Here is a 24,828-nt window from a genome sequence, read left to right as displayed (position 1 = left end):
GTCATAAACAGACGTGTTGGGCATGTGAATGTTATCGTTATGATGGAATATATTGGGTTATAATTTTTACATTATGACATGTTGGAGTGTGATTCTCAATTTAATCAGCCAGCACAATTGTATTTACATTTATTTACGCTATGATACACGTTTGAAACAGCAGTCAAACCCCACCCCGCCCTAAACCTACCCATTTGCGTATTATATGATATAAAACACAGACTGTAACAGACAACAGGCACACTTTATTGAAAAAGTCCAACTATTCCGAGGCCAAACGATTGAATTGTGTGAAGAAAAGACCCAAAAGCAATCACCGTCTCTATCCGCGCCGCGCGCCGCGCGCGCCCCGGCGTCACACTGAAGACGCCACAGGTAGACCCCTCGGCGTCACGCGATGGACGAACTGGGAACCCAATTGCTTTCAGTGGGAAACCTTTGGCGTCAACATTAGACGGCAATTCTATCGGTATGAAATCGCGCTGAAGAAGTCTCATTCAGAACACATCGCGATGTTTGGCATCAGATCACGTGTGCCACATGTTGGTGAGTAGTCATACATATTATGTCCTAATATTTGATATAAAGTATTTTCTGCTTGTCGTTATCGATCATGTTCAGTCACTGCATTGTATCTGTCATCATCTCCACTGAGGCTTTGCATTTCTTTGCTTTCTAAATAAACACACCTTGCTAATAGGGTGATTAAACACTGTCACGTGACGTGCTATAGACCTTTAAACATTTGTTAATATTTAATAATAATTACTAGTGTAGTTCCAACGTGGCATTTGTAGTAGAAGCACAATAAAAAAAAAAATTAAAAAAAAAAACACTTGTCATGCGTTTACCACAGTATTGGTAGTTTTAATGTGATATTTGTTGTAAATAAACAGTAACCACAACAATTGCTATTTTTAATGTGATATTTGTTGTAAATAAACAGTAGCCACAACAATTACCATGCTTTAAATGCATTTTAATGTAAAATCCAAATATTGTTATTTAAATAGTATACTTTATAATGCTATATATTATATATTATGACTTTTTTCTCTCTTTCTTTTTTTTTTTTTTTACCTGAAAAGACCAAAAGGGCCTCTCGGACTCAGTCAACCCATTCTTGTTTGTGGAGAAGTAACGGAGAAAACCAAAAGCTGCAACAGCAAATATTTGTAATGGTATGTATGTGTTGGTTTGAACCCTTTATCAAACATTTTATTTAGCATTTGTTGTTACTTATTCTTACAAATCCCATATCTCAATCATTAAGAACATATTCCCGAAGTCTTAATAATTCACAAGATTTAACAAGTTGTCAAATTCGTATGATTCTCGTACATATAGCTCTGAAAAAAATGAAGAGACCACTTAACATGGATTTCTAAATGTTAAGTGGTCTCTTAATTTTTTTTCCAGAGCTGTTTTTGTATATGAAGAGTTCAGATGCAAAAGCCTCAAAAAGCCACTTCGGTCACATGACATCAGATATTCAATTATTTTTTCTTAATCAGATCAGTTGCACTGTTTATAACGTCCCGTTTGCATGTAAATAATTTATGTGATCACAAAATCAAATGAGTTATCTACATTTTCAAACAAATTCTTATGATATAGCTTGCTATTACATACTTTTAACTGTCTTAATTTATATGTTTTAAAAACAATAGTATTTGCACAGAGTAAATGATACTTTCTTGTTTTACAGAAGAGAAGAAAGACCAGACCTTATATCGAAGCAAGCTAAGAAAATAAGTCCTTTGTTTAGGGTGAGGAAGGAAGATGGACATCTTGTGCCCGAAGAAGACAGAAAAGTGCGCAAGTCCATTGGTATGTCTTGTATTGAAGCAATGCTGTAATATGTAGTACAAAATTTGATGTTGATCTCTCAAAGGACTATTCATTTCAACAGTGATCATTCTTTCTACTCTGATAAAATACGTACCATTATTCATGTCTAAATATTTTAATAACTCCTAAAATAAGCAAATGAGGTTCTGTATCTTGGATTTATTTAAAATGGTAAATATTTGTTTTCCCTTTTTGATACAATTATTATTACACTTTTGGCCTTCAGTTCTTAAAAACTGCACCGTCTTTTTGTCTTAGATAAAAGTAGACAAGTGTGGGAAAAAGCATTTAGTTGTTATAAACTCCATGTATTTCTCCATTGTTTTGTAGACCATGGATGGTTCTGGGTAGCTTTAGAAGATAATGAGTTGGGACATATTAGGAATCAAATAGTAAATGTTCTTTGAAATATCTGGTTAGTTCTTTCTAAAAGATCTACTGTTTAAAAGGTTGCTGTTGATATGGGTAAATTAGTTTTTGTTCAGTACTTGGCTAATATTATGGGCTGAAATATTATACATAATGCTTCAATGTGTATATTATTTTATGTACTGACTGCTGCTTTGTAAATTTAAATCAGGAATTGGCATTTCTGCCCATTTTGAGGTGGAGAGTTTACTGAAGAACATAGGTTAACCTGACTGTACATTAAACTTAATATGAATTGTGTTTGTTGTTTTACTTTTAGACCAGGACTGGAGAACGCCGGATTATACGACTTCTTCCTCTGGTTGAGAAAAGGCTACACAACATCAGTGATCACATCATCTGTACATTGATTATACTGTAGGGTACAAGTGGGCGAACTGTTTAGAAGAAGAAGAACATGAACATGATAGAGGGAAGAGACAGAAACCAGTCTAGTTGTAATAATGAATCATTATTTTCCAACACTATATCAAATCTGTTTTCTGTATCATAGTTGACTGGATGGGATTATGTGGCACTCATTTGTGTGGCTTCAGCAGCTGTGAATGGATTAATATGATGTTAATGTGTTTTTTAAAACCCATTTTTATTTATCTTGAATCTAATTTGACTTTATTCTACTTTATCAACTGTATACTGTATCCTCCAATAAAGTGTTGAGTGATAAAGTATGGTGAGTATTGTGTATGGTGTTTGGTACAGTAAATACACATTCAACAAGTTTATTTAGGTTATCTAATTAATTACCAAGAATATTTTTACTTGAGAAGTAAACATTTTTTATCTGGTTATATTATATTTGGTACAATGCTCCAAAAAGTTGTATATACTTGCATGCTGTGACAAGTATGTCAGTTTTCAGTGAAATAAAGGGAAGGATTACAAACACTTCAAGCTTAACTGAAGATGATCCATGTTGATCATTCTGGTACATCTACTACTGCAATAAAAATTAAAGCATGCACATTTTCGATGCCAGGTACGTGAAGAGGGTGTAGATGAAATTGTGACAATGTCTCTTGTTATTTTACTTAATGGTGCATGGTCCTATATTTAATAGTAATAATGAAGTGTAAATAATATAAATAGTTTTTGTTTACTCTGGAAAGTGGATAATGGCAAGTTGTTGCAGGTTCATCCATTATATTTATTAGTGTTTATCCATAAAAGAAAAGAAAACTTAATAATTATTATTTTACAACATTTCTTTCAAATATTTCTGTATTTCATCAGATGGTCTTACAATATCAAAACCTATACACAAGCATGACGTTAGAATAGAAAAGACAAAATACTCTGATATTTAAATGTGACTCAAAGTTTGTTGTCCGTGATGAGGAGAATAGATCTGTGTATGTTGTACTGCCCTTACACCTCCAGGGACCCAGTAGTGGCCCCTTGAAGAGCAAAAAAAAAGCATATTTCAAATGGCTTTAACTCAAAGTCTGGTTAGCGTATCACAGAGAAAATTGGCAGGACAACTGCATATGCAATGTTTACTAAATAATGTTGGCCACAGTTTTCAGACATATATGGAAAGCTGCCATAAAGGTTTTTTTAAAAGTGCTCACAGTAAAATATACAATTTCAGCTGGGCCCTCATATATGTCATAAAGGTTTACACAATGAACATATTTTAATATCCAGTTGTCCATTAAATATGTTATTTACTTAACATTTATTGTTTCATTATGAAATTTTTAAACTACATTACCCATATATCTGTCATTGTATCAATGCAATGGGAAACATGGCGCTGTAGTTCATAGAAGTGTGCAGAAATGCTTAGGGTTAGGGTTGGGTTCTCAGTAAAGGAGTCATTTCTCAGAACATAGCGACACTTTATAGTTAGCTTAACGTATTACTGACGTAATAACACCAAAACATACTTTGTAACATGAAACGCCGTTTTATATAAGTTAAAACAAATAGTCCAATCACAGCGCGTTCTGCGATAAAGTCACAGCCAATGACAACCCAGCTGAACAGAGGCGTCACACTTACTTGTCCATTTATGGTAAATTATATCACATCTCATCCGGTTCAACTGAAGGGGTAGATTCCTTAAAGAATTAATATTTAGGCTAAATATTATATTTATTATAATAAATATTAAATATTATTTATTCTAAATATAGGCTAAATATTTATTTATTCTAATTAAATAATAAAACTCACATTTTAAAATGAAAGTCTTCTTTGTGTGGTTAAACTGATGCATAATAAATATATTTGAAAGAGAATCCTTTTTCTATGCAATGGTCTACAAGCATAAACTTCTTTAAGCCATCCTTTACAATCTGACCTCTTGGAATTAAAACAAATATAACAAAAGCACAATGAATGCACACAATTTTGTAAGCATATTCCAATATTTAATGTCAAACAGTTTAAATACAAATGTAGTGCCCATATATATATATATATATATATATATATATATATATATATATATATATATATATATATATATATATATATATATATATATATATATATATATATGCAAAAAATAACATTTTACATTCTAAACTTTAATACTATATATTTGCGATTATTGTTCACTTTTATTGTAACTAAATTAAATGCCAATTAAAATAGTTGATGATTATTGTAAATGTTAACCATTTTCAGTAAGAAAATACTTCTATAAAGTACATTCATGTTACAGTTACATTAACAAGGTAGTGATATAATGATAGGTAGTGAAATAATGGTAGAGGTAGTTATGGTGGACATGTACTTTAGTGACCATTGTAATAAAAGTTTTAATGAATAATTATTGATTTCAAAAGGTATTAACTCTCACTATCTTCATTTGTTCAAACAAACAACAAATGCAGAAATATACATTGGACTATAGCATCATGAAGTCAATGCATGACTAGAACTAGTGGATGGCAATAGATATGTCCTTCACTAAATCTCCTGATGATAAAGGCATAGGCAGACATCAAGAACAGTTTATGAATATTGGTTCTGCATATATCAAAGAGATCATAAGACTCCACAGACTCCATGTGAAGACTTTGAGACACTGTGACAGAGCAAAGGGTGCACTTCACTGGACATGTCCTATGCATGCCCAAACAACAACACCCAAAAACACTTATGAAGTGGACACCACCAGGAGGACGCACGAGACAGGGAAAACCAAGGAAGATATGAGACAGATGTTTCACGAAGACCTCAATGCCGGTGTTCCATGAGAAGATGTGAAAACGTGGCCACAGATCGAATATGTTGGAGGACACATGTTGCCCAATGTGCCCAGGACAGGACATGATGATGATGTTGTCAGTTTATACATAACTGTAGGATTTATTTCTGTAAAAAACGATGCATAATTAAATGTTAAATACATTTATGTAATAAGTTCACAGATACGTGTGCATTCCCATTATTAAAAGTATATAATAGCAAGCTAAATCATATGAATTTGTTTGAAAATGTAGATAACGCACTTGATTTTGTGATCACATACATTATTTACATGCAAACGGGACGTTAATAATAATAAAAAATAATTGAATATCTGATGTCATGTGACCGAAGTGGCTTTTTGAGGCTTTTGCATCTGAACTCTTCATAAAATACAGCTCTGGATATACTATACTATTTAAATAACAATATTTGGTTTTTACATTAAAATGCATTTAAAGCATGGTAATTGTTGTGGTTACTGTTTATTTGCAACAAATATCACATTAAAACTACCAATACTGTGGTAAACGCATGGCAAGTGTTTTTTTATTTTATTTTTTTATTGTGCTTCTACTACAAATGCCACGTTGGAACTACACTAGTAATTATTATTAAATATTAACAAATGTTTAAAGGTCTATAGCACGTCACGTGACAGTGTTTAATCACCCTATTAGCAAGGTGTGTTTATTTAGAAAGCAAAGAAATGCAAAGCCTCAGTGGAGATGATGACAGGTACAATGCAGTGACTGAACATGATCGATAACGACAAGCAGAAAATACTTTATATCAAATATTAGGACATAATATGTATGACTACTCACCAACATGTGGCACACGTGATCTGATGCCAAACATCGCGATGTGTTCTGAATGAGACTTCTTCAGCGCGATTTCATACCGATAGAATTGCCGTCTAATGTTGACGCCAAAGGTTTCCCACTGAAAGCAATTGGGTTCCCAGGGGTTCCCAGTTCGTCCATCGCGTGACGCCGAGGGGTCTACCTGTGGCGTCTTCAGTGTGACGCCGGGGCGCGCGCGGCGCGCGGCGCGGATAGAGACGGTGATTGCTTTTGGGTCTTTTCTTCACACAATTCAATCGTTTGGCCTCGGAATAGTTGGACTTTTTCAATAAAGTGTGCCTGTTGTCTGTTACAGTCTGTGTTTTATATCATATAATACGCAAATGGGTAGGTTTAGGGCGGGGTGGGGTTTGACTGCTGTTTCAAACGTGTATCATAGCGTAAATAAATGTAAATACAATTTGTGCTGGCTGATTAAATTGAGAATCACACTCCAACATGTCATAATGTAAAAATTATAACCCAATATATTCCATCATAACGATAACATTCACATGCCCAACACGTCTGTTTATGACGTCCTAGGTTTCTCATTGAAATCAGTGGATTACCCAGTACGTCGAAAAATGGCGATTTAGGGGTACCCTGTGCGTCAACAGCTGACGTCAGGGTCCCTTGACCGTTCGGCAACATTTGACGAGTAGGGGTGAGACTGTGTTGGTTTTGCAAACCTCAGGGTTTCTCTGGAAAATTTGATTGCAACTCTCTCTACTGTTGTGCTCTTGGAGCAACACTCATTTCAACTCTTTTTTTAAAAACATTTTTTATATATATTTTTTTTATCAAATAAATTATTAAATTATTTTGATAAATGAATGGAACAAATAATGTTAAAATGAGACCTTATTATAAATTGTTTCCAAAATATGTATTATTGTTAGTTCATGATAAGTAATATACTGTAGTTAACTAATGTTAATAAATGGAACCTTATTGTAAAGAGTTACAATATATATATAATGTTATGATTTGAAGGTCTCTTTTTACCTCTGATGTTTTTCATCTTTTAAATCACCTAACTTCTTATTATTCAGTGAATCATGTGTTCTTTAATGTAATATATATCTTTGTTTTTTTTTTGTCCACCTTTCCGCCCATCTGTTCACAGCACCAAGAGTCAAGGGAAAACAGTCAGAGCGGTCGATATAGGCTACTCATCATTCCTCAGGCCAAACTCCCACAAACCCCCATTCCTCCATCAATACGGCAGTCAGTCAATCAATCTCAGAACGGCTGAATGTGTCAGTAAATCTAAATGTGTTGTTATCCCATTCATGTTTATGGCTGATTAACTTTTGTGAGCGAATCAAAGAGCATCTCTCGCAGTGTGAGGAGTTTAACACTGCTGGAATGAGGATATAATGACCTGATAAATAAAACATTTAGAAGAAGCATAAGCCAGACTTGGATAATCATTTTGTCCTCAAGAGGCTATTGATTTAGTTCGAGGTGAATTCACAATGTTGTTATTGCCGTTGCGAGCATTTTATACATGTTGTTAGAATGTTTACTATTTCTGATTCTAGGTTTATAAAGATTGAAAAGACATTGGTAGTCTTTTTCACTTTATGCTGCAAACATACACCGAGAGCATCACAGGATTAAACTGAATCATTCATTGTAATCTGGTCGGTAAAAATCTGGTCTGTTCCAAGACCTAGTGAGCTGCCTACACAGGCAGCATTTTAAGGCATCATAGAAGCACTTTTCAAAACTGCATAATAATTATGCTGTTTTTCAGTAACAAGATTGTATTTGGGTCATCAATTATTCAATGCAGTACAAAACATTTTTCATCATAAAAAATATATAACTATATATAATAAAATATATATATAATAAATGAAAAATGTAGGGATATGGTGTATGTAGCAGATTTATGAATGCAGGACATTGAGAGCAAACCAATGAGAATACGGGACAATGATGACGATACATAACAACAGAGTGTAGGCGCCAAAGCTGCGGTGGATCTGCTTACCAGAAACCTTCTGTAATTGGCAGATTTGAGGACAATTACCATCAGTTGGCAAATAAATAAATGACAGAGGCGAGCATTTGCAGCTTATATGAACTGCACATCTCTAATGTGAAGATAGATAGATAGATAGATAGATAGATAGATAGATAGATAGATAGATAGATAGACAGACAGACAGACAGACAGACAGACAGACAGACAGACAGACAGACAGACAGACAGACAGACAGACAGACAGACAGACAGACAGATAGATAGATAGATAGATAGATAGATAGATAGATAGATAGATAGATAGATAGATAGATAGATAGATAGATAGATAGATAGATAGATAGATAGATAGATAGATAGATAGATATTGAGTTTCCAGTACACTACAAATTTGAGAGGTGAGTGTGCAAACTATTTAGAGCGTTCCAAATCATTCTGTTAGGTTCCCTTTCAGTTAGAATGCATTCTTAGAAGGCAGCTGCCTATGTAGAGAGAGTAAACAACACCAAGGCAGGTCACTAGGTTTTGGTCTGACGGGATGAATGAAAAGAGAGAGCGAGAGAGCTAAACAAAAAGGGCATCCCCTCAGACGCTAGCTGCATTACAGATCGCTCTGCTGCATATGTGAATAATTTCATGTATATATGAGCCCTTCTTTATAAACCTCCCCCAGTCTCATTTCAGACTGACTGTCGACCCTTCCCCCGTCCTTCTGAGACCCGGCTGAGCCACTTTACATTCACTCAGACACACAGACCGCTAACAACACAACCGTCTAACCTCACAGAATAATGGCACCTGATAGCCATACACAATAGAAGCTGAGGTTTATAAAAGCTATTTTATATGCCTTCCCAGCAGTCTTTCAGTTCAGTCAGAGATTTCTCTATTTTGCTTTTGTCTGTTTTGTTTACCTTGAAGGGAAGGCGCCAAGACGTGTGTGTGGCATTGAGTAATTAGGGCAATTGTAGAGAGTGAGACAGCCATTGTTTTAAAGATGAGTAGTCTTAATTGGTAGTGGCGTAACTGGACTAGCATCATTGTTATTGCTTATAACCCATACACAACAAACTGTGATGCGCTGTGTATTCTGACACCTTTCTATCAGAACAAGAATTGACTTCTTGAGCAATTTGAGCTACAGTAGCTTATCTGTTTGATCGGACCACACGGGTCAGCCTTCACTCCCCGCGTGCATCAATGAGCCTTGGCCGTTCATGACCCTATCGCCGGTTCACCACTGTTCCTTCCTTGGTCCACTTTTGAAAGTTTCTGACCACTGCAGACCAGGAACACCCCACAAGAGCTGCAGTTTTGAAGATGCTCTGACCCAGCTGTCTGGCTATCACAATTTGGTCCTTTTCAAAATCGCTCAAATCCTTACACTTGCCCATTTTTCCTTCTTCTAACACATCAATTTTAAGGACAAAATGTTCACTTGCTGCCTAATATAACCCACCAACAGATGCAGTGATAAAGAGATAAGTTGTATTCACTTCATTTGTTAGTAGTCATAATGTTATGCCTGGTCATTGTTTATATATTCCACAGGCCACAGTCAACAACCTAGTCAACTATATGCAAAGGAGATGTGTTGCACTGTGTGAGGCAAATGGTGATCACACCAAATACTAGTGCATCCGGAAAGTTTTCACAGTGCTTTGCATTCTCCACATTCCAAAATGGATTCAATTCATTATTTTTCCCCCCAATTCTACAGACAATACCCCATAATGACAATGTGAAGTAAGTTTGTTTGAAATCTTTTCAAAATGTATTAAAAATACATAAGTATTCACAAACTGTGCCATGACACTTAAAATTGAGTGCAGGTGCACCCTGTTTCCACTGATCATCCTTTAGTTGTTTCTACAACTTGACTCTATCGAGGACTCTATCGAGGCACAGACCTGGGGCACAGTGGCCTCCATCATCCGTAAATGGAAGAAGTTTGGAATCACCAGGCCTCTTCCTAGAGCTGGCCGTCCATCCAAACTGAGCAATCGGGGGAGAAGGGCCTTAGTCAGGCAGATGACCAAGAACCCGATGGTCACTCTGACAGAGCGCCAGCATTTCTCTGTGGAGAGAGGAGAACCTTCCAGGAGAGCAACCATCTCTTCAGCTCTCCACAATCAGGCCTGTATGGTAGAGTGGCCAGATGGAAGCCACTGCCAGTTTGCCACAAGGCACATGAAGGACTCTCAGACCATGAGAAATAAAATTCTCTGGTCTGATGAAAGAAATATTTTTTTTTCTTTTTTTTACATGTGCGTTTTTTTAAATAAATAAATTAGCAAAAATGTCAAACAAACTATTTTTTCACGATGTTGTCATTATGGGGTATTGTTTGTAGAATTAAGGAAAAAAAATATGAATTTAATCCATTTTGGAATAAGGCTGTAACAACTAAATGTGGAAAACGTGAAGGGCTGTGAATTCTTTCTGGATACTTGCACTGTGTATATTATATATAGACTCACCTAAAGGATTTTTAGGAACACCATACTAATACTGTATTTGACAACCTTTCACCTTCATAACTGCCTTAATTCTACGTGGCATTGATTCAACAAGGTGTTGAAAGCTTTCTTTAGAAATGTTGGCCCATATTGATAGGATAGCATCTTGCAGTTGATGGAGATTTGTGGGATGCACATCCAGGGCACGAAGCTCCCGTTCCACCACATCCCAAAGATGCTCTATTGGGTTGAGATCTGGTGACTGTGGGGGCCATTTTAGTACAGTCAACTCATTGTCATGTTCAAGAAACATCCTGCTGGAAGTAGCCATCAGAGGATGGGTACATGGTGGTCATAAAGGGATGGACATGGTCAGAAACGATGCTCAGGTAGGCCGTGGCATTTAAACGGTGCCCAATTGGCACTAAGGGACCTAAAGTGCACCAAGAAAACATCCCCCACACCATTACACCACCACCACCAGCCTGTATAGTGGTAACAAGGCATGATGGATCCATATTCTCATTCTGTTTATGCCAAATTCTGACTCTACCATCTGAATGTCTCAACAGAAATCGAGACCAGGAAAAAATTTTCCAGTCTTCAACTGTTCAAATTTGGTGAGCTTGTGCAAATTGTAGCCTATTTTTCCTGTTTGTAGTGGAGATAAGTGGTACCCAGTAGGGTCTTCTGCTGTTGTAGCCCATCCGCCCCAAGGTTGTGTGTGTTGTGGCTTCACAAAGGCTTTGCTGCATACCTCGGTTGCAACGAGTGGTTATTTCAGTCAAAGTTGCTCTTCTATCAGCTTGAATCAGTCGGCCCATTCTCCTCTGACCTCTAGCATCAACAAGGCATTTTTGCCCACAGGACTGCCACGTACTGGATGTTTTTCCAGTTCTTTACAATTCTTTGTAAACCCTAGAAATGGTTGTGTGTTAAAATCCCAGTAACTGAGCAGATTGTGAAATACTCAGACTGGCCCGTCTGACACCAACAACCATGCCACACTCAAAATTGCTTAAATCACCTTTCTTTCACCTTCTGACATTCAGTTTGGAGTTCAAGAGATTGTCTTGACCAGGACAACACCCCTAAATGCATTGAAGCAACTGCCGTGTGATTAGTTGATTAGATAATTGGAATATATTATATATATATATATATATATATATATATATATATATATATATATATATATATATATATATATATATATATATATATATATATATTACTGTTATTATAATACACTTTCATTGTAAAAAAATATATAATAATTAAATTACAATATTAGTATTCGTCTTAAATTCTTCATATTAAAACTTTAAACCATCAAGCTTTTTATTTTGGCAGTTCAGCGAGCCCTCTAAAGTTTATAAAAAAATATTGTTGTGAAATAGTAAAAACTCTCAAAACATGGATCATGAGCTGCTTGCGTGTAAATGAACACTTCACTATGACACAGGCAGCACATTTATTTAATGAAATCGCAGCCTTTGTTGTATATTCTAAATGACTATTAACCATAATGCATTCCAATTATTGATTTATTTTACTCGGCACTAAAAACCACTCCAACTACTGCAACACTACTGCAACTACCTACAACACTATCGTGATGGGCAAGATTTATACAGGCAAACACCACTCACAAACCTTCTAGTTTTGAATACAAATTCTGTTTTTTCATACTTTCCCAGCAGTCTATCGATTCTGTGCAAAAACAGAATGCAAAATCTAGTCAGAGATGAATATCAATGTACCCCCCCCCCTTTTTTTTTTTAATCCTCGTTGGGATGGCGCCCAGACGAGCATGCAACATTGTATAATTAGGGCAATTTTAGAGACGTGAGAGAGAGAGAGAGAGAGAGACAGACAGACAGAGAGTGACATTGTTTTTAAGATTAGCAGTAATTTCTTCTTGTCTGTTTGATTGCTGTTGTCATCGGGTGATTAGTCTGCATTATATTGTATTTGTGAAACAGGAGAATAAGTGAACAAAAAACCCAGAAAAAGTCTCAGAGCATCTCTCCTCCAGCTTGGAGCTGAATAAACCCACCCTACATTAGACAGCTAGCTATTAATATAACACATCTCGAAGCCCAGAACTCTTTTAAGCATGAAAAAAACACTGAAGAACCCCAGACTCTTGCTTTGATCTCATGAGTTCATTTATGAGAATCTGCAATATATCATTCATTCCGATATGTATCTGCATATAGGACAAAGTGTTGTTCTGCATTTGTTTGCCTTCTAAACGATTTATTTGTAGATCAAAGCAAAATTGTTTTTGCTTTATCATTATTTGTATTTCAAAATCATTTTTTTAGGGCTCTGCTAAGTAAAACAACTGTTATTTGATTGAAAATGCTATAGTTTATGTGTGCATTCATGTATTTCTAAAGCTGTGTTGTTTTTAATAGTACGTGTTGTTCTATATGTAATACTTTGCTGTCTGACTGAATGCACTTACTGGGTTGTTTAGTGCAACGAGCAGAGGAAACATCCCTAGCTCTTTTGAATGCCAGAAAGAGAGAAAAGAAAAAAGAAGGCTCAGATAAAGGAGGACAAAATATGAATATATTGAAACAGGAACAGAAAGATTTGATTACTAGCCAACCTAACACCGGGCCAGTAAATGCAAGCACATTTACCCCCTGCCTAATGCACACTTTCATCTCAAAAGGGCTGGAGAGAGAAACATGCTCTTTCTGTTGTAGAACTGCAAAGAAAATGTGAAATTCACTATCCATTTCTGCGGTTTTATAAAGATGTCCCTTTCAAGGTAGATGAGACAGGACTGTCTCTGTTGGGAAAATAACACTGGCCATTTTGATGTTTCCCCAGATCGAGTTACCACAGTGAAGACCGACATCTATGTCACCAGTTTTGGCCCTGTTTCAGACACCGATATGGTGAGTGAAATACATTTTTTGCCTTTATTTGTCACAGGTGGATGAATAGCATCACCGTCAGCCGCATGAACCAGCTCTTTGCAAGTTTTTCGAGCCAAGAACCATAGACAGAAAGAGACCGTATGGCCAACCACAGGTTGTTTACCTGTATGGGGGCTTGTGAATCTGAAATCATTTAAAATCATTACAATGTGTATGTGTGAAACTCCACATGATTACAGATGCATAAACTTGTCAGTGCCAAATTCTTACAGACCTCTATAGGCATGAGTCAAACAGGCCAAGCAAGTTTTGTTCCGATCAGCTTCCGTTAACCTTGTCTGATAGCTGCTCAAACTTCACTTGCCACATTTTTTAAAATAGCCAAATGCCCTCAAAGACACACTGCATGCCAATTTTCAAGCATAGACTGTACAAAAATATGGACGTAGTGTCCGTGATTTCACCCATAGAGTTCGGAAGTACAGTTTTGAAGTGTAAAGTACAGATGAGCTTGCCATTGCCATCTTGCGTCATTGCGCATTCATGCACGGATAACAGAAAATGGGCAAAGTGGCGGGACGTGGGCGGAGCTGAGGTGATGCGATGACTAACAGTGAGCGGATAAATGGCTATCCACCTGTCAATCAAAGTGGTCAGTTCCTAAATTATGCAGAATTTTAAGGATTTATATAATGTAAAAAATGAGTTATACAAAAATTCACCCCCTCACAGTTTTAAATTAGCCGTATAGGCCAAAACCACAATTTTTTACCAGGCTGTAAACATGTTTTTTTCTGCTGTAAAGTTGGGAATTTTAACATGGGGCTCAATGAGATTCTGCTCCCTTCTGGACCCTGTCCCTAGTGGCCAGTCAAGGAATTACAGTTTAAGTCACTTCCGTATTGGCTTAGTGTTGCATAGTTATGGCCATTTTTGGTTAGGGGGTCATAATGGTTTAGGGGTTATGAGCGATTTTGTACTTCTCACTGCTGTAGCGCCACCCATCAGGCCTATCAAGGTGAGTCTTGGTGAAGCTGTAGACGGTGTGAGTACTACCAGCCGTTAAAGTTTAAAGTCATTTAAAAAAAAAAACTACTGTCAGGATTTACTTAAGAGGGTGAAAAATGTAGCATTGACAGAGTTATTTTTGGGGCTGACCTTGTTGCATGTGCATTTGTAGGAGTTTCATTTTCAGATGCAAAATTTATGAGAGGAGAATATTTAATTGAATCTTGCAACGTGATTTACTAAGGTTTGCACTCGTCAATTTACTGGTGTTTGCACCAATAATTAACGGCCAAAAAAAATATGTCTTGGTATGCTTGGTCATTATGAAAATGATCCAGCATTTGTGTTCTTTAATTTGTGCGTTGTCAGTAGATCTCGTGCTGAACTTTCCACTCCCATCAGTGCTTTTATGGAATTGTGCACTCATGCTAATTTGCCCTGTTTAGTAAGGCCAGGGGTTTGATTTCCAGAGAAAGCACCTTGAATGCAATGCAAGTCTCTGCATGAAAGCATCTGGCAAATCCACAAATGTGAATAACACAGATGATCATTCTTTTATCTGGCTATTGCCTAAAGATGAGCGCCATCTGTACTGGTGTCATTATTTGAACAGCGCCACTGCTAATGCATTTATGTCCACACGTATCAATCTGTGACAGCGAGCTCTGTTTGGATCCGTATGGGGAAGCGGTCAGTGCTAAATAACCAGTGGTCCATGGTGACCCGGATGAGTTTCATATCTGATGGAACCGAGGCAGGAAATGAAAGGCTTTGCCTCCTGACTGCATCTGTGACACTCTGAATTAGTGCCTGTGACTCCGATGACTCACGCTGTCGCTCTGACACTTCTCAATGGATTCAGAGCTTCTTAATGGAGTTTTTGTTCTGAGGAGATAAAATACGACTCATGTAAGCTGCCTTGAATATGAAGCACGTTAGCTGCGCACTCTGATTGTTTTCGCACGTGACGTACGTCACACGCATTTTTAACAGCCCACCCTGGAGCTTCAAATGAACTTTAATCGAAAGCCATTAAATTAAATGAACCTTTGATTCAGCTGCAAACAAACTAACAAAGCAAATTAACAAATCAACTCATGCAGCTGCACTAGTCTGGCTTGGCTTAGTTTGCTCATGCTGCCCATTACAGAAATATACCTTCAAAATATCACAGTGGTGTTTAGGTCAATGATCCCTAGTCAAAAATAAATATACCAACATGTATTTGAAATACATTTATTTCATGCTAACTACTACACCTAGGTTTACATTTTTATGTGCCTACTTAATGTAAATACCCCGCAATTGTACTTATGGCATGCTTAATTGGTATACTTAAAGTCTGCTAAATTGGAACAACTAATTGAAACAAGTTAAACTTAACACACTTAAGTTATCCAGAAATAGTGCTGATGTCCAACTAAAGATAAACTTAAGTATTTTTTATTGTGCTAAAACTCTTTATATAGCTTGCATTTAAAGACTGATATTATACAGAGATCATACCCTCCTTACTAATATTGATAATAAAAACACATTAGGCTTAATATATAAAAAAATAGCATTTTGAAAAAAGTAAAGTTAAATTATAATATTTAATCAGTAAGTCTCAAGCGATATGACAATAAATATGTTAATAGATATGTAGTATACTTAATACGTAGTATAGAAATAAACGTATTTTAAATACATTTTGTCATATAGGTTTTTTGACTAAGGATGTAATGCTCATTTTTATTATTAAACTATATATTAAAAATGCAATGTTCAAAGATAATGGCATTAGTTAATCTGTAGTGAAAATTAAATATATGATGTATAGAGAGGATTAAAAGATCTATAGAATAGGCTAGGTGGATTTTTTTGAAGGTTTTCTTTGGACAATTACTTGTGTAATTTGTGTAAAACTGTATAATAATAATAAAAAAAATTTGTGTATATATATATATATATATATATATATATATATATATATATATATATATATATATATATATATATATATATATATATATATAAGCTAAGCAGTTTTGTTTTAAAATATGAATAGTATAATGTAATAAATCAATTGATGTTTATCAAATTATGATGTTATTTTTATATTTATTAATATTTGAGTCAAGCCAGTGATATTTTCAGGGAAGCCATTTTGTTGTCATGTGACAAGACGAACCTTAAACAGGAAATGATATCATTTGGCTGTATCCGAAATTCCACAAAGTAGGCGAAAAATGGTATGACAAATTGCTCTCTGAATTTACAGTGTACTCATAAAATAGGCAAAATGTACAAGGATGACATATTAGTTCCGCTGAGATTCTGAAGTGTGCATATGATGGACACTTTACTATCCCAATGAGGCCACAGGAGAGGATTTGTGAATGACAGTAAAGCAACGCAACTGACGCTGGTAGATCACAATAATGACAACTGATTACTCTTGTACACACAAGCCCAGTGTGAATGAACAGTCATGTGACATGCGTTTTCGGTCATGTAGGGTGGATGGAGATAGTTTCTGAAACACACAGCAAAAACGGCAGTATAGATGAGGATCGCCATTTCAGGTGAAAAAGCAGTAGAGAAAACAGGGCCTAAAATGAATTTAAATTGGATTTAGGACTTGGGATCTCTGTCAAACAGTGCAAGTTGCTTGCTGTCTCTCATTTTGTTGAATTTCTTGTTTCCAGGACGGCAGTAACTGTGATATTTTGTTGGAAACCATGGTTACCATGGGACATTTGTGTGTGTGCTGTGCGTCCATGTGTCCACTCACCAGTGTCTCAGTGTGAGCGTCTCAACCCTCAAATCTCCTGTGTCTTTGAGATTAGACCCAGATGCTACACCTTCTGCTCCTCAGACCTAAGAAAGCATACTGCTGTTCCTCTTTCCATCCCTCTATCGTTCACGTTCTGTCTGCTTTTCCTTCTGCTCATCCGCTCTTCCTTCTTTTCCCGCATCCTCTGCTCTTGAGTTGTTCAGAGTCGGTGCACCACTATAGCTGCTCTTCTGATGCATACAAACATGCATGGCATTGATATCCATTGTACAGCGACGTCTTTGCTCTGCCTTCACACGTTAGCATGCTGACCCTGTCTCGCAGGAGTGAAAGCACGTCTAAGTCTTTGATATATTTTTTTCATTTTCAAAGACAAATTGTTCCATTTCTTTGCCTCTCCACATTTCCCCGGAGCTTATCATCCTCCTCTGCCGAACCATCCTTCTCACTTTTTTTTTCTTTTCAAGTGCTATGACAGTTGATGGCCATTTTTTTTTCTTTCCTCTCCTTTTGAAATAGATTCCCTCTCAATGTACTAGCAGATAGTCCTTCTTCATTCTGCACACAAATCTTTACTATCTATTATTTAAAAGAACTCATTTTGCCTCACTGAATCATAGCTGTTCTCATATTTCGCTTTCCTTATGAATTCAGCATGCAAATACACATATCATCGTCAATGTCAGCTCTGCTCCGAAACCTAGTGACCTGCTTACCTAGACAGCATTTTGATCTGAAGACTATTTCAGAAAAGGCCATTCTAAAATCGACTGCAACACGTTAAATGTAAATATAATGGCTATATGCGTAGGCTGCAATATACTCAAACCTACTAACCCTTAACCGCATACCTCGGGTCTTTAGTGACCCAGGACGTCATTCACTACCCTCCTCCTCATTCATTAAAATATCAAAATAAATCAATCAATTCTTATAAACCATATGTCAAGAACAGCAAAATAACATTACAAAAAGAATGCCAATTTCCCCATTAATTTTTCATAAAAGATTATATATATGACCCGAGATGTGTAACAGAGCAAGTACATTTTTTCGGAATATTTGATGATTTAACAAGTGCAATTCACCTTTATTCCACAAGGGGAAAATTTGACTTTGAAGATGTTGAAAATGATAGTTTTGATCATATGTTTGAGATGGTGAATACTGTATGAGTCAGATGTTACAATTCATTAAAATGTTACCAGCCAACTGCTGATGGACATCGTTTCATATACTTACCAACACCGATTTTTACTCGTATTTGGCTCTTGGCGAGTGTTCATTTTATCGTCCCTGTTTGTTGCCTACATGTAGATGTAGAGTACAACGGGGGTAAAGGCATGTTCATCATTACTTCCATGGTGTATGATTGTAAGTGGCGATCTCTCTTGAAGCCAGTGCGGAAGAAATGTAAACTGCAATTCCTCGACTGGCCACTAGGAACAGGCTCTAGAAGGGAGCAGAATCTCATTGAGCCGCATGTTAAAATTCCCAACATTACAGCAAAAAAAAAGAAAAAAAAAAGAAACATGTTTACAGCCTGGTACAAATTGTGGTTTTGGTCTATAAGGCTAATTTTGACCTTCATGACAACTGTGAGGGGTGAATTTTTTTATAACTCATTCGTTTACGTTATATAAAGCCTTAAAAGTTCTGCATAATTAAGGGCGTGGTTACTTTGAGTGACAGGTGGATAGCCATATATATATAGTATATGGGGTAAATATCACAAGACTCACGAGCATGGGGCAAAAGACACACAGTACTGATTCAAATATTTGATCTAAAATAAGTTTTTTAATAATGTCTTTGTTAATTCTTGTTCAAAACAATCACTTTAGAAAAATGTGCACTATTTTCTGTTTATTTTAATAAATAAGAATATGTAATTATTGTTCATTAAAAATGCTGTCATTAAAATATGTTTAAATATATTTTAAATATATAGAATCAAAATAATTTTAAAAAGCAAACTAATAAAAAAACAGTGAAGGAGATAATTTAATTTAGATTTACATTCGTAACAATAAATTCTATTTTATTACATGATATGATTAATCTCTGATTATCTCTAAAGTGGACACCAAACTTAATATCATATTTACAGTTTGTATCCAGACATGCCATGTCAACAAATGGAACAGACAGCAAACTATTTATAATGTTATTTAAAAAAAAAAAAAAAAAAAAAACTGGTGCTAACCTTGAACAAAACAGAAAATCAGTAAAACCTTTTTCTTAAAATATCAACAACATTTTAAAAAACACCAAATATTAGATCAAATTATCACAAATTATCTGCTGCCTGCAATCGAGTCAAGGATCAGCCAAATTTCCTTGTGCATGATTAAAAGTTGATGTTTTGGATGTGTTAAGGTCACAGTCGCGTTTCCACTGCAGGAACTTTCCCCAGGAACTAGGAACTTTGGGGTGGTATTCGGTGTGTTTCGACCACAGGATCTAGGGTCTAAATGAAGTTCTAGGTAAATATTTCCCCCTCCAAATCGCCCTGCTCGCGAGGTAGTACTTTATCAAAGTTCCGGATCTTTCGCGGGCGTTACTTGGGCGCTGAACATGCTGATTGGTTGAGTTCACGCAGCGTTTTATTTCAAGCGGCATTTTTAAAAGTCTTTTGCGAGGTTCGTTCCGTGTTCAGTAAATATCTGTCTTGCTCTCTGTCTGATGGCACGCGTTCGTCTCAGCCATCTCACGGTCAATGTCCGTAATGGCTGATAATAACACACATTGTCATTTTAAATCGAGCGTCACACGCTTTCAAAATACGCTAGTGCTGTTTTCCGCCGTTTTGTTAATTACCTCTTTAAAGCAGCACAACTTGAATCGCTTCCATACTCGTTATTAATTTCACAACGTAAACGACCTGACCCGATTACTTTTGAGTGTGTGTTCTTACATGACGTGACAGTGTGCGCCTTCACTACTGACGAGCGTGCGCCGCGCTCACAGCTTTACTTGTTGACAAGAGAGGAAAGTACATTTTTCTGAGAGGTTAACTTTTTATTTCTTAAGAAGTTATGAAGATAATGTTGGAATAATGGCACAGACATAGTCTGGCTACACCCTCTCATCTTGACAGCGTATATTGTCCCAGGCAGTTTTTACTTCAACTGTGCCTGACAGAAGAATTATTTTTTTCTGAGATGATTATTACACTTTAGAACCAATTAATAGCTTATATAATACCGTATTAGTCCTGGTGGCCGTTAAGAGTTGGCTACAGTTAACACATTTCAGCTGGTGGAGAGGACAGCGGCGACATTTTTGATGCGGCAGACAAAATGCATTTATCACAAAATTAATGTGATTGAAAGTCAGCACATGTAAACACCAGATCGGTTTAGATAACGTCCCATGTAAAAAGTCCACTAAATCTTTCAATCGGAATGATTTTAATCGGAATAACAAAAAAGTGTGCATGTAAACGTGGCTAGTGTCGCGCAAAAATGATAACTGTCCATTGGTGACTGGGAGTAGAAGTCACACGTAGTCCTACATCCCCAGAGTAATTTGCCTAATCTTCACGGTACTTTAGACCACAGTGGAAACGCAGACAGTAGCAGGTCTGGGGGGAAAAAAGTTCCTGGTACAAATTTTTCTAGGTAATTTTAGTGGAAATGGGTCTTTAGAAGAAAATCAAATCAAAGGAGCCTCTTACGCTGTGGAGCCTTTAGTATCGTTGTACCCTATGATTTTCCATTTCAAAAGTTGTTGTATACACACCTCAAGAAATCATTTCATGATTTCTTTAGAGTCGTCTGATGAGTAATTCATAGAAATTGCTACCGCGAATCCAGCATACTCTAAAAGGTAAAAGTTTGATTCTTTAGTTTGTAAATATCTGGTAAACAAGTGACAATGTCATTTGCTTGTTGTTTTGCCTTAAGTCAGAGGTCACACTGTTGTCATCAAGAGCTTTGAGCTGTTTAGAAAAGCCTGTGGATTTAGTTTTCTGCACTGTGGGTTTACAATGAAGGCATGTCTCTCTCTCTCTGTCTCTATGTCCCGTGGCCATGCTAACCCTATTCATTAGAGCTGCCCCTGTTGGGAACCATGTGACACTCAGGTAAATAGCTGAGTGAAGAGACTTGTGGGTAATGAGCTGAAGAGGTCGGGTAGGTGTGGCTGCTGAGCGTTCGCATGTTTGCAGTCAGGTTGACATCGGTTAGAGAGGGTTTATTAGAATTATGTGAAGCAGTACCAGGGCAAATCTGTTTAAATTGTAGTTGACATTAATAGCATTCATAGAATGATTCAGTCAGTGGGGTAATTTTAAAAATCAGGAACATTCTAGGTAACACTTTAGAATAATGGTCAACATTAGTTAATGTATTAACTAACATGAGCAATTCATTTGTTACTGTATTTGTTCATCTTTGTTAACATTAGTTAATAAAAATACAGCTGGTCATGGTTTGTTCATTTTAGTTCACGGTGCATTAACTATGGTGACAAGATTTTAATTTATACATTTTGAAATTAACATTAACAAAGATAAATAAATGCTTTATTAGTGCAGGCCATTATTAATACATGTTAACTAATGTTGTTAACTAATGATAACTTATGACCATTATTCTAAAGTGTTACCATGTAAAATGATTATTTATTCATTTTTTTATTCATATTTGATGATATTTGACTAGAAAATTTCTAGTCAGGTTTTGATGTTTTCTGTTATATATATATATATATATATATATATATATATATATATATATATATATATATATATATATATATATATATATATATATATATATATATATATATATATATATATATATATATATATATATATATATATAAAATAAAATAAAATAAATATGTCTGTATTTGCTAGAATCCATGATACCATGTATCTGAACAAAATGTCCAGGACCTCCAGCAATTTTTTTTTTTTTTTATTAAAAAATAATTAATTAAAAAAAGATCCAGCTGTATAATTTAACTGTGGACATTGGGTACTTTTTATCCCTATTTGCACCAATCCCATCTGCTGTTTTTTTTTTTTTTACTTCCATCTGAGCACAGAACCCCATCCCGTTTGAAGTTCGAGTCGTGTCTGACAACTGAATATGCTGGAGTTTTTGAATGAGCAAGGAAGATTTTTCTTGAAACCCTCACAAATAGCATGTGGTGATGGAGGGGTTGTTTGATATTGTTTAATGATTCCTGTTATCTGTTATCTTTGGATAGTCTTTGTCCCCTCTAAGTTTGGATAGTCTGTCTCAACTGCTTGCGTTGGCTCAAGCTTTAACTTTCTAAAAAGTATAAACTACCACTTAGACATCAGAAGGCAGATTTTTCAACAAAGTTTTGATTATGTTGATTAGTTAGAGGGCTCAAGAAATGTCAATATTAAATATGATACCGTAGGCATTATAGGGTTAAGAGATTGAATCTGTGATTTATCTTTTTTATGGGATCAATTAGGGCTGTGCAATATATCGAAATTATCGAAACATTGCAAATGTACATATTGCAATACGCATATTGCAGCGGCACACAATATCTGAATGATTTTAATAGGCTACTTCAACATTGTGAAAAGTGTATGTTTTAGATCGACATATAGCAGAGAATAGACTGGGCTCATGGCTGTTACTTATGACTTGCTTGACGTTAAAAAGAGTTAAACTCCTTACAATCTCGTGCTGTCTGACACACACCGAAACATTCAGATCAGATTGTGACAAATTTATGCTAAAACACTGCTGGTCACTTTCAGAAGTTGTAGCGATGCTTTCTTTTCCCAGAGATAATGTGAAACATACACTCTAAAAAATGTTGGATTGTTTTAACCCAATATTGGGTCAAATATGGACTAACCCATCGATTGGGTTGTTTTAATCCTGCGGTTGGGTTAAATATTTGCTTAAGACAACCCAATTGTAGGGTTAGTCCATATTTGACCCAACATTGGGTTGTTTTTTACCCAGAATTTTTTTTAGAGTGTATAAATGGCATTCTCAGTTTTTAAATATTTTTTAAAAATATAATTTAATTACACACTAATAGCAATATCGGAACGCATATCGAATGCTGCATTATTTAACAAGGTTACAGCAAGGTAACAACATTTTTCTTCAATATCGCACAGCCCTAGGATCCATTATTTCGATCATACCTCTTTCTCTTTATAATCATTAGCTTGGGCCAGCATGTGCTGTGACAGGTATGACTTGTGGGTAGCACTGGGAATCTTAAACCAACATCATCCTCATGTGGGATGTCCGGCTGTGATAGATGAGGGTGAGCACGGGTGGTTCTGTATCCTGATAAACTCGCCCTCCACTGAGCCTCCAGTGCTGCTTTATCTGGCCTAAACAAAGCCAAGATGAACATACAAACACACACACACCAGCGCTGAAGGTCATCCTTTCTATTAAGGCTGTGTGCCTCTGAGCAATGGAGCAGATGGTATGGAATAAGACGCAAGTGAGATGGAGGGACAGCAAGGAAAATGGAGAGAGAGGTTAGAGGTGGAGTTGTATTTGTTGGACCCCTGTGCTGCCTTACGGCCCCAGAAGCCTCTGTATACTGCTGGGGTAAGAATAGGACAGCCGAAATTCAGTGAAACTAATATCTGCTGCCACGCTGCGCTTGCAAATGCACCCACATTTAAGTTTTAAAAAACACTGGGTTTTTTTATGAGGTAAATTTTTGTTCAACTTTTCATTTTCATTAATACGTTTTAAGAATCACCTACTCTCGCTTTCAACAAAACCAACCAATATTTAAATCTATAAATAGAACAAAGCCTACTGACATTTAAATCTCTCAACATAATGAAACCGACCATCTTTTAAAGAATGAAACCAAATAATATATAAATCTCTTAACAGAATACAAATGACCCATATTTAAATCACCCAATAGAACAAAAATATTAATAAAACTAATTTGACCAATATTAAAATCCTTAAGTTGCCTTTGAACACTGCCCGACAGCATCAATACAATACAATAGAACTAGATCTAGGATCTCTTGTACGGGTTGTACCATTGTTTTATATCTTCATAACACTAAACCCTTAAACTTTGATTTTGGTAAAGTACTAACACAGTTTTCAATGTTGTTTACATGTGTATGTGGTGCTTTTAGACAAACCATGTGCAAAGTCATCAGTCGACACCATTGATATTATGTATTTTGAAAAAAAGACGCGGTTTGAAAACGGTTTGAAACTAACTTGTAACCAATCTTGTCAATGTGCAGGCTGGTATTAGCATACCATTAACTATTCTCTGAACATATAACAAATTTATTTAAAGCTGTGCCATCAGCTTTACATGGGTTGTGCATTGGCTAGGCTCCTCAGGACAGTGGAATCTAATG

At 36.0% G+C, this 24,828-nt stretch overlaps 1 protein-coding gene and 1 long non-coding RNA gene across 2 annotated transcripts in view; both read left to right on the top strand.

Annotated features, from left to right (window-relative positions):
• On the top strand, window positions 1–2,957 carry LOC137092206 (uncharacterized). The gene is made up of 4 exons (XR_010908182.1): window positions 1–546; window positions 1,089–1,181; window positions 1,709–1,830; window positions 2,540–2,957. It is a non-coding gene; the product is annotated as an uncharacterized lncRNA (long non-coding RNA).
• LOC137092639 (gamma-aminobutyric acid receptor subunit alpha-2) overlaps window positions 1–24,828 on the top strand; it is a 97,559-nt gene that overhangs the window by 13,862 nt on the left and 58,869 nt on the right. Inside the window, exon 4 of the mRNA XM_067456983.1 lies at window positions 13,629–13,696. Coding sequence (XP_067313084.1) covers window positions 13,629–13,696 — 68 coding nt within the window. The remainder of the gene's footprint in view (window positions 1–13,628; window positions 13,697–24,828) is intronic.

The sequence above is a fragment of the Pseudorasbora parva genome, chromosome 11 (genome assembly GCF_024679245.1).
Source record: "Pseudorasbora parva isolate DD20220531a chromosome 11, ASM2467924v1, whole genome shotgun sequence".
NCBI lineage: Eukaryota > Metazoa > Chordata > Actinopteri > Cypriniformes > Gobionidae > Pseudorasbora > Pseudorasbora parva.
The sequence above is the reverse complement of the archived record's forward strand: the minus strand, read 5'-3'. Positions and strand labels throughout refer to the sequence as shown.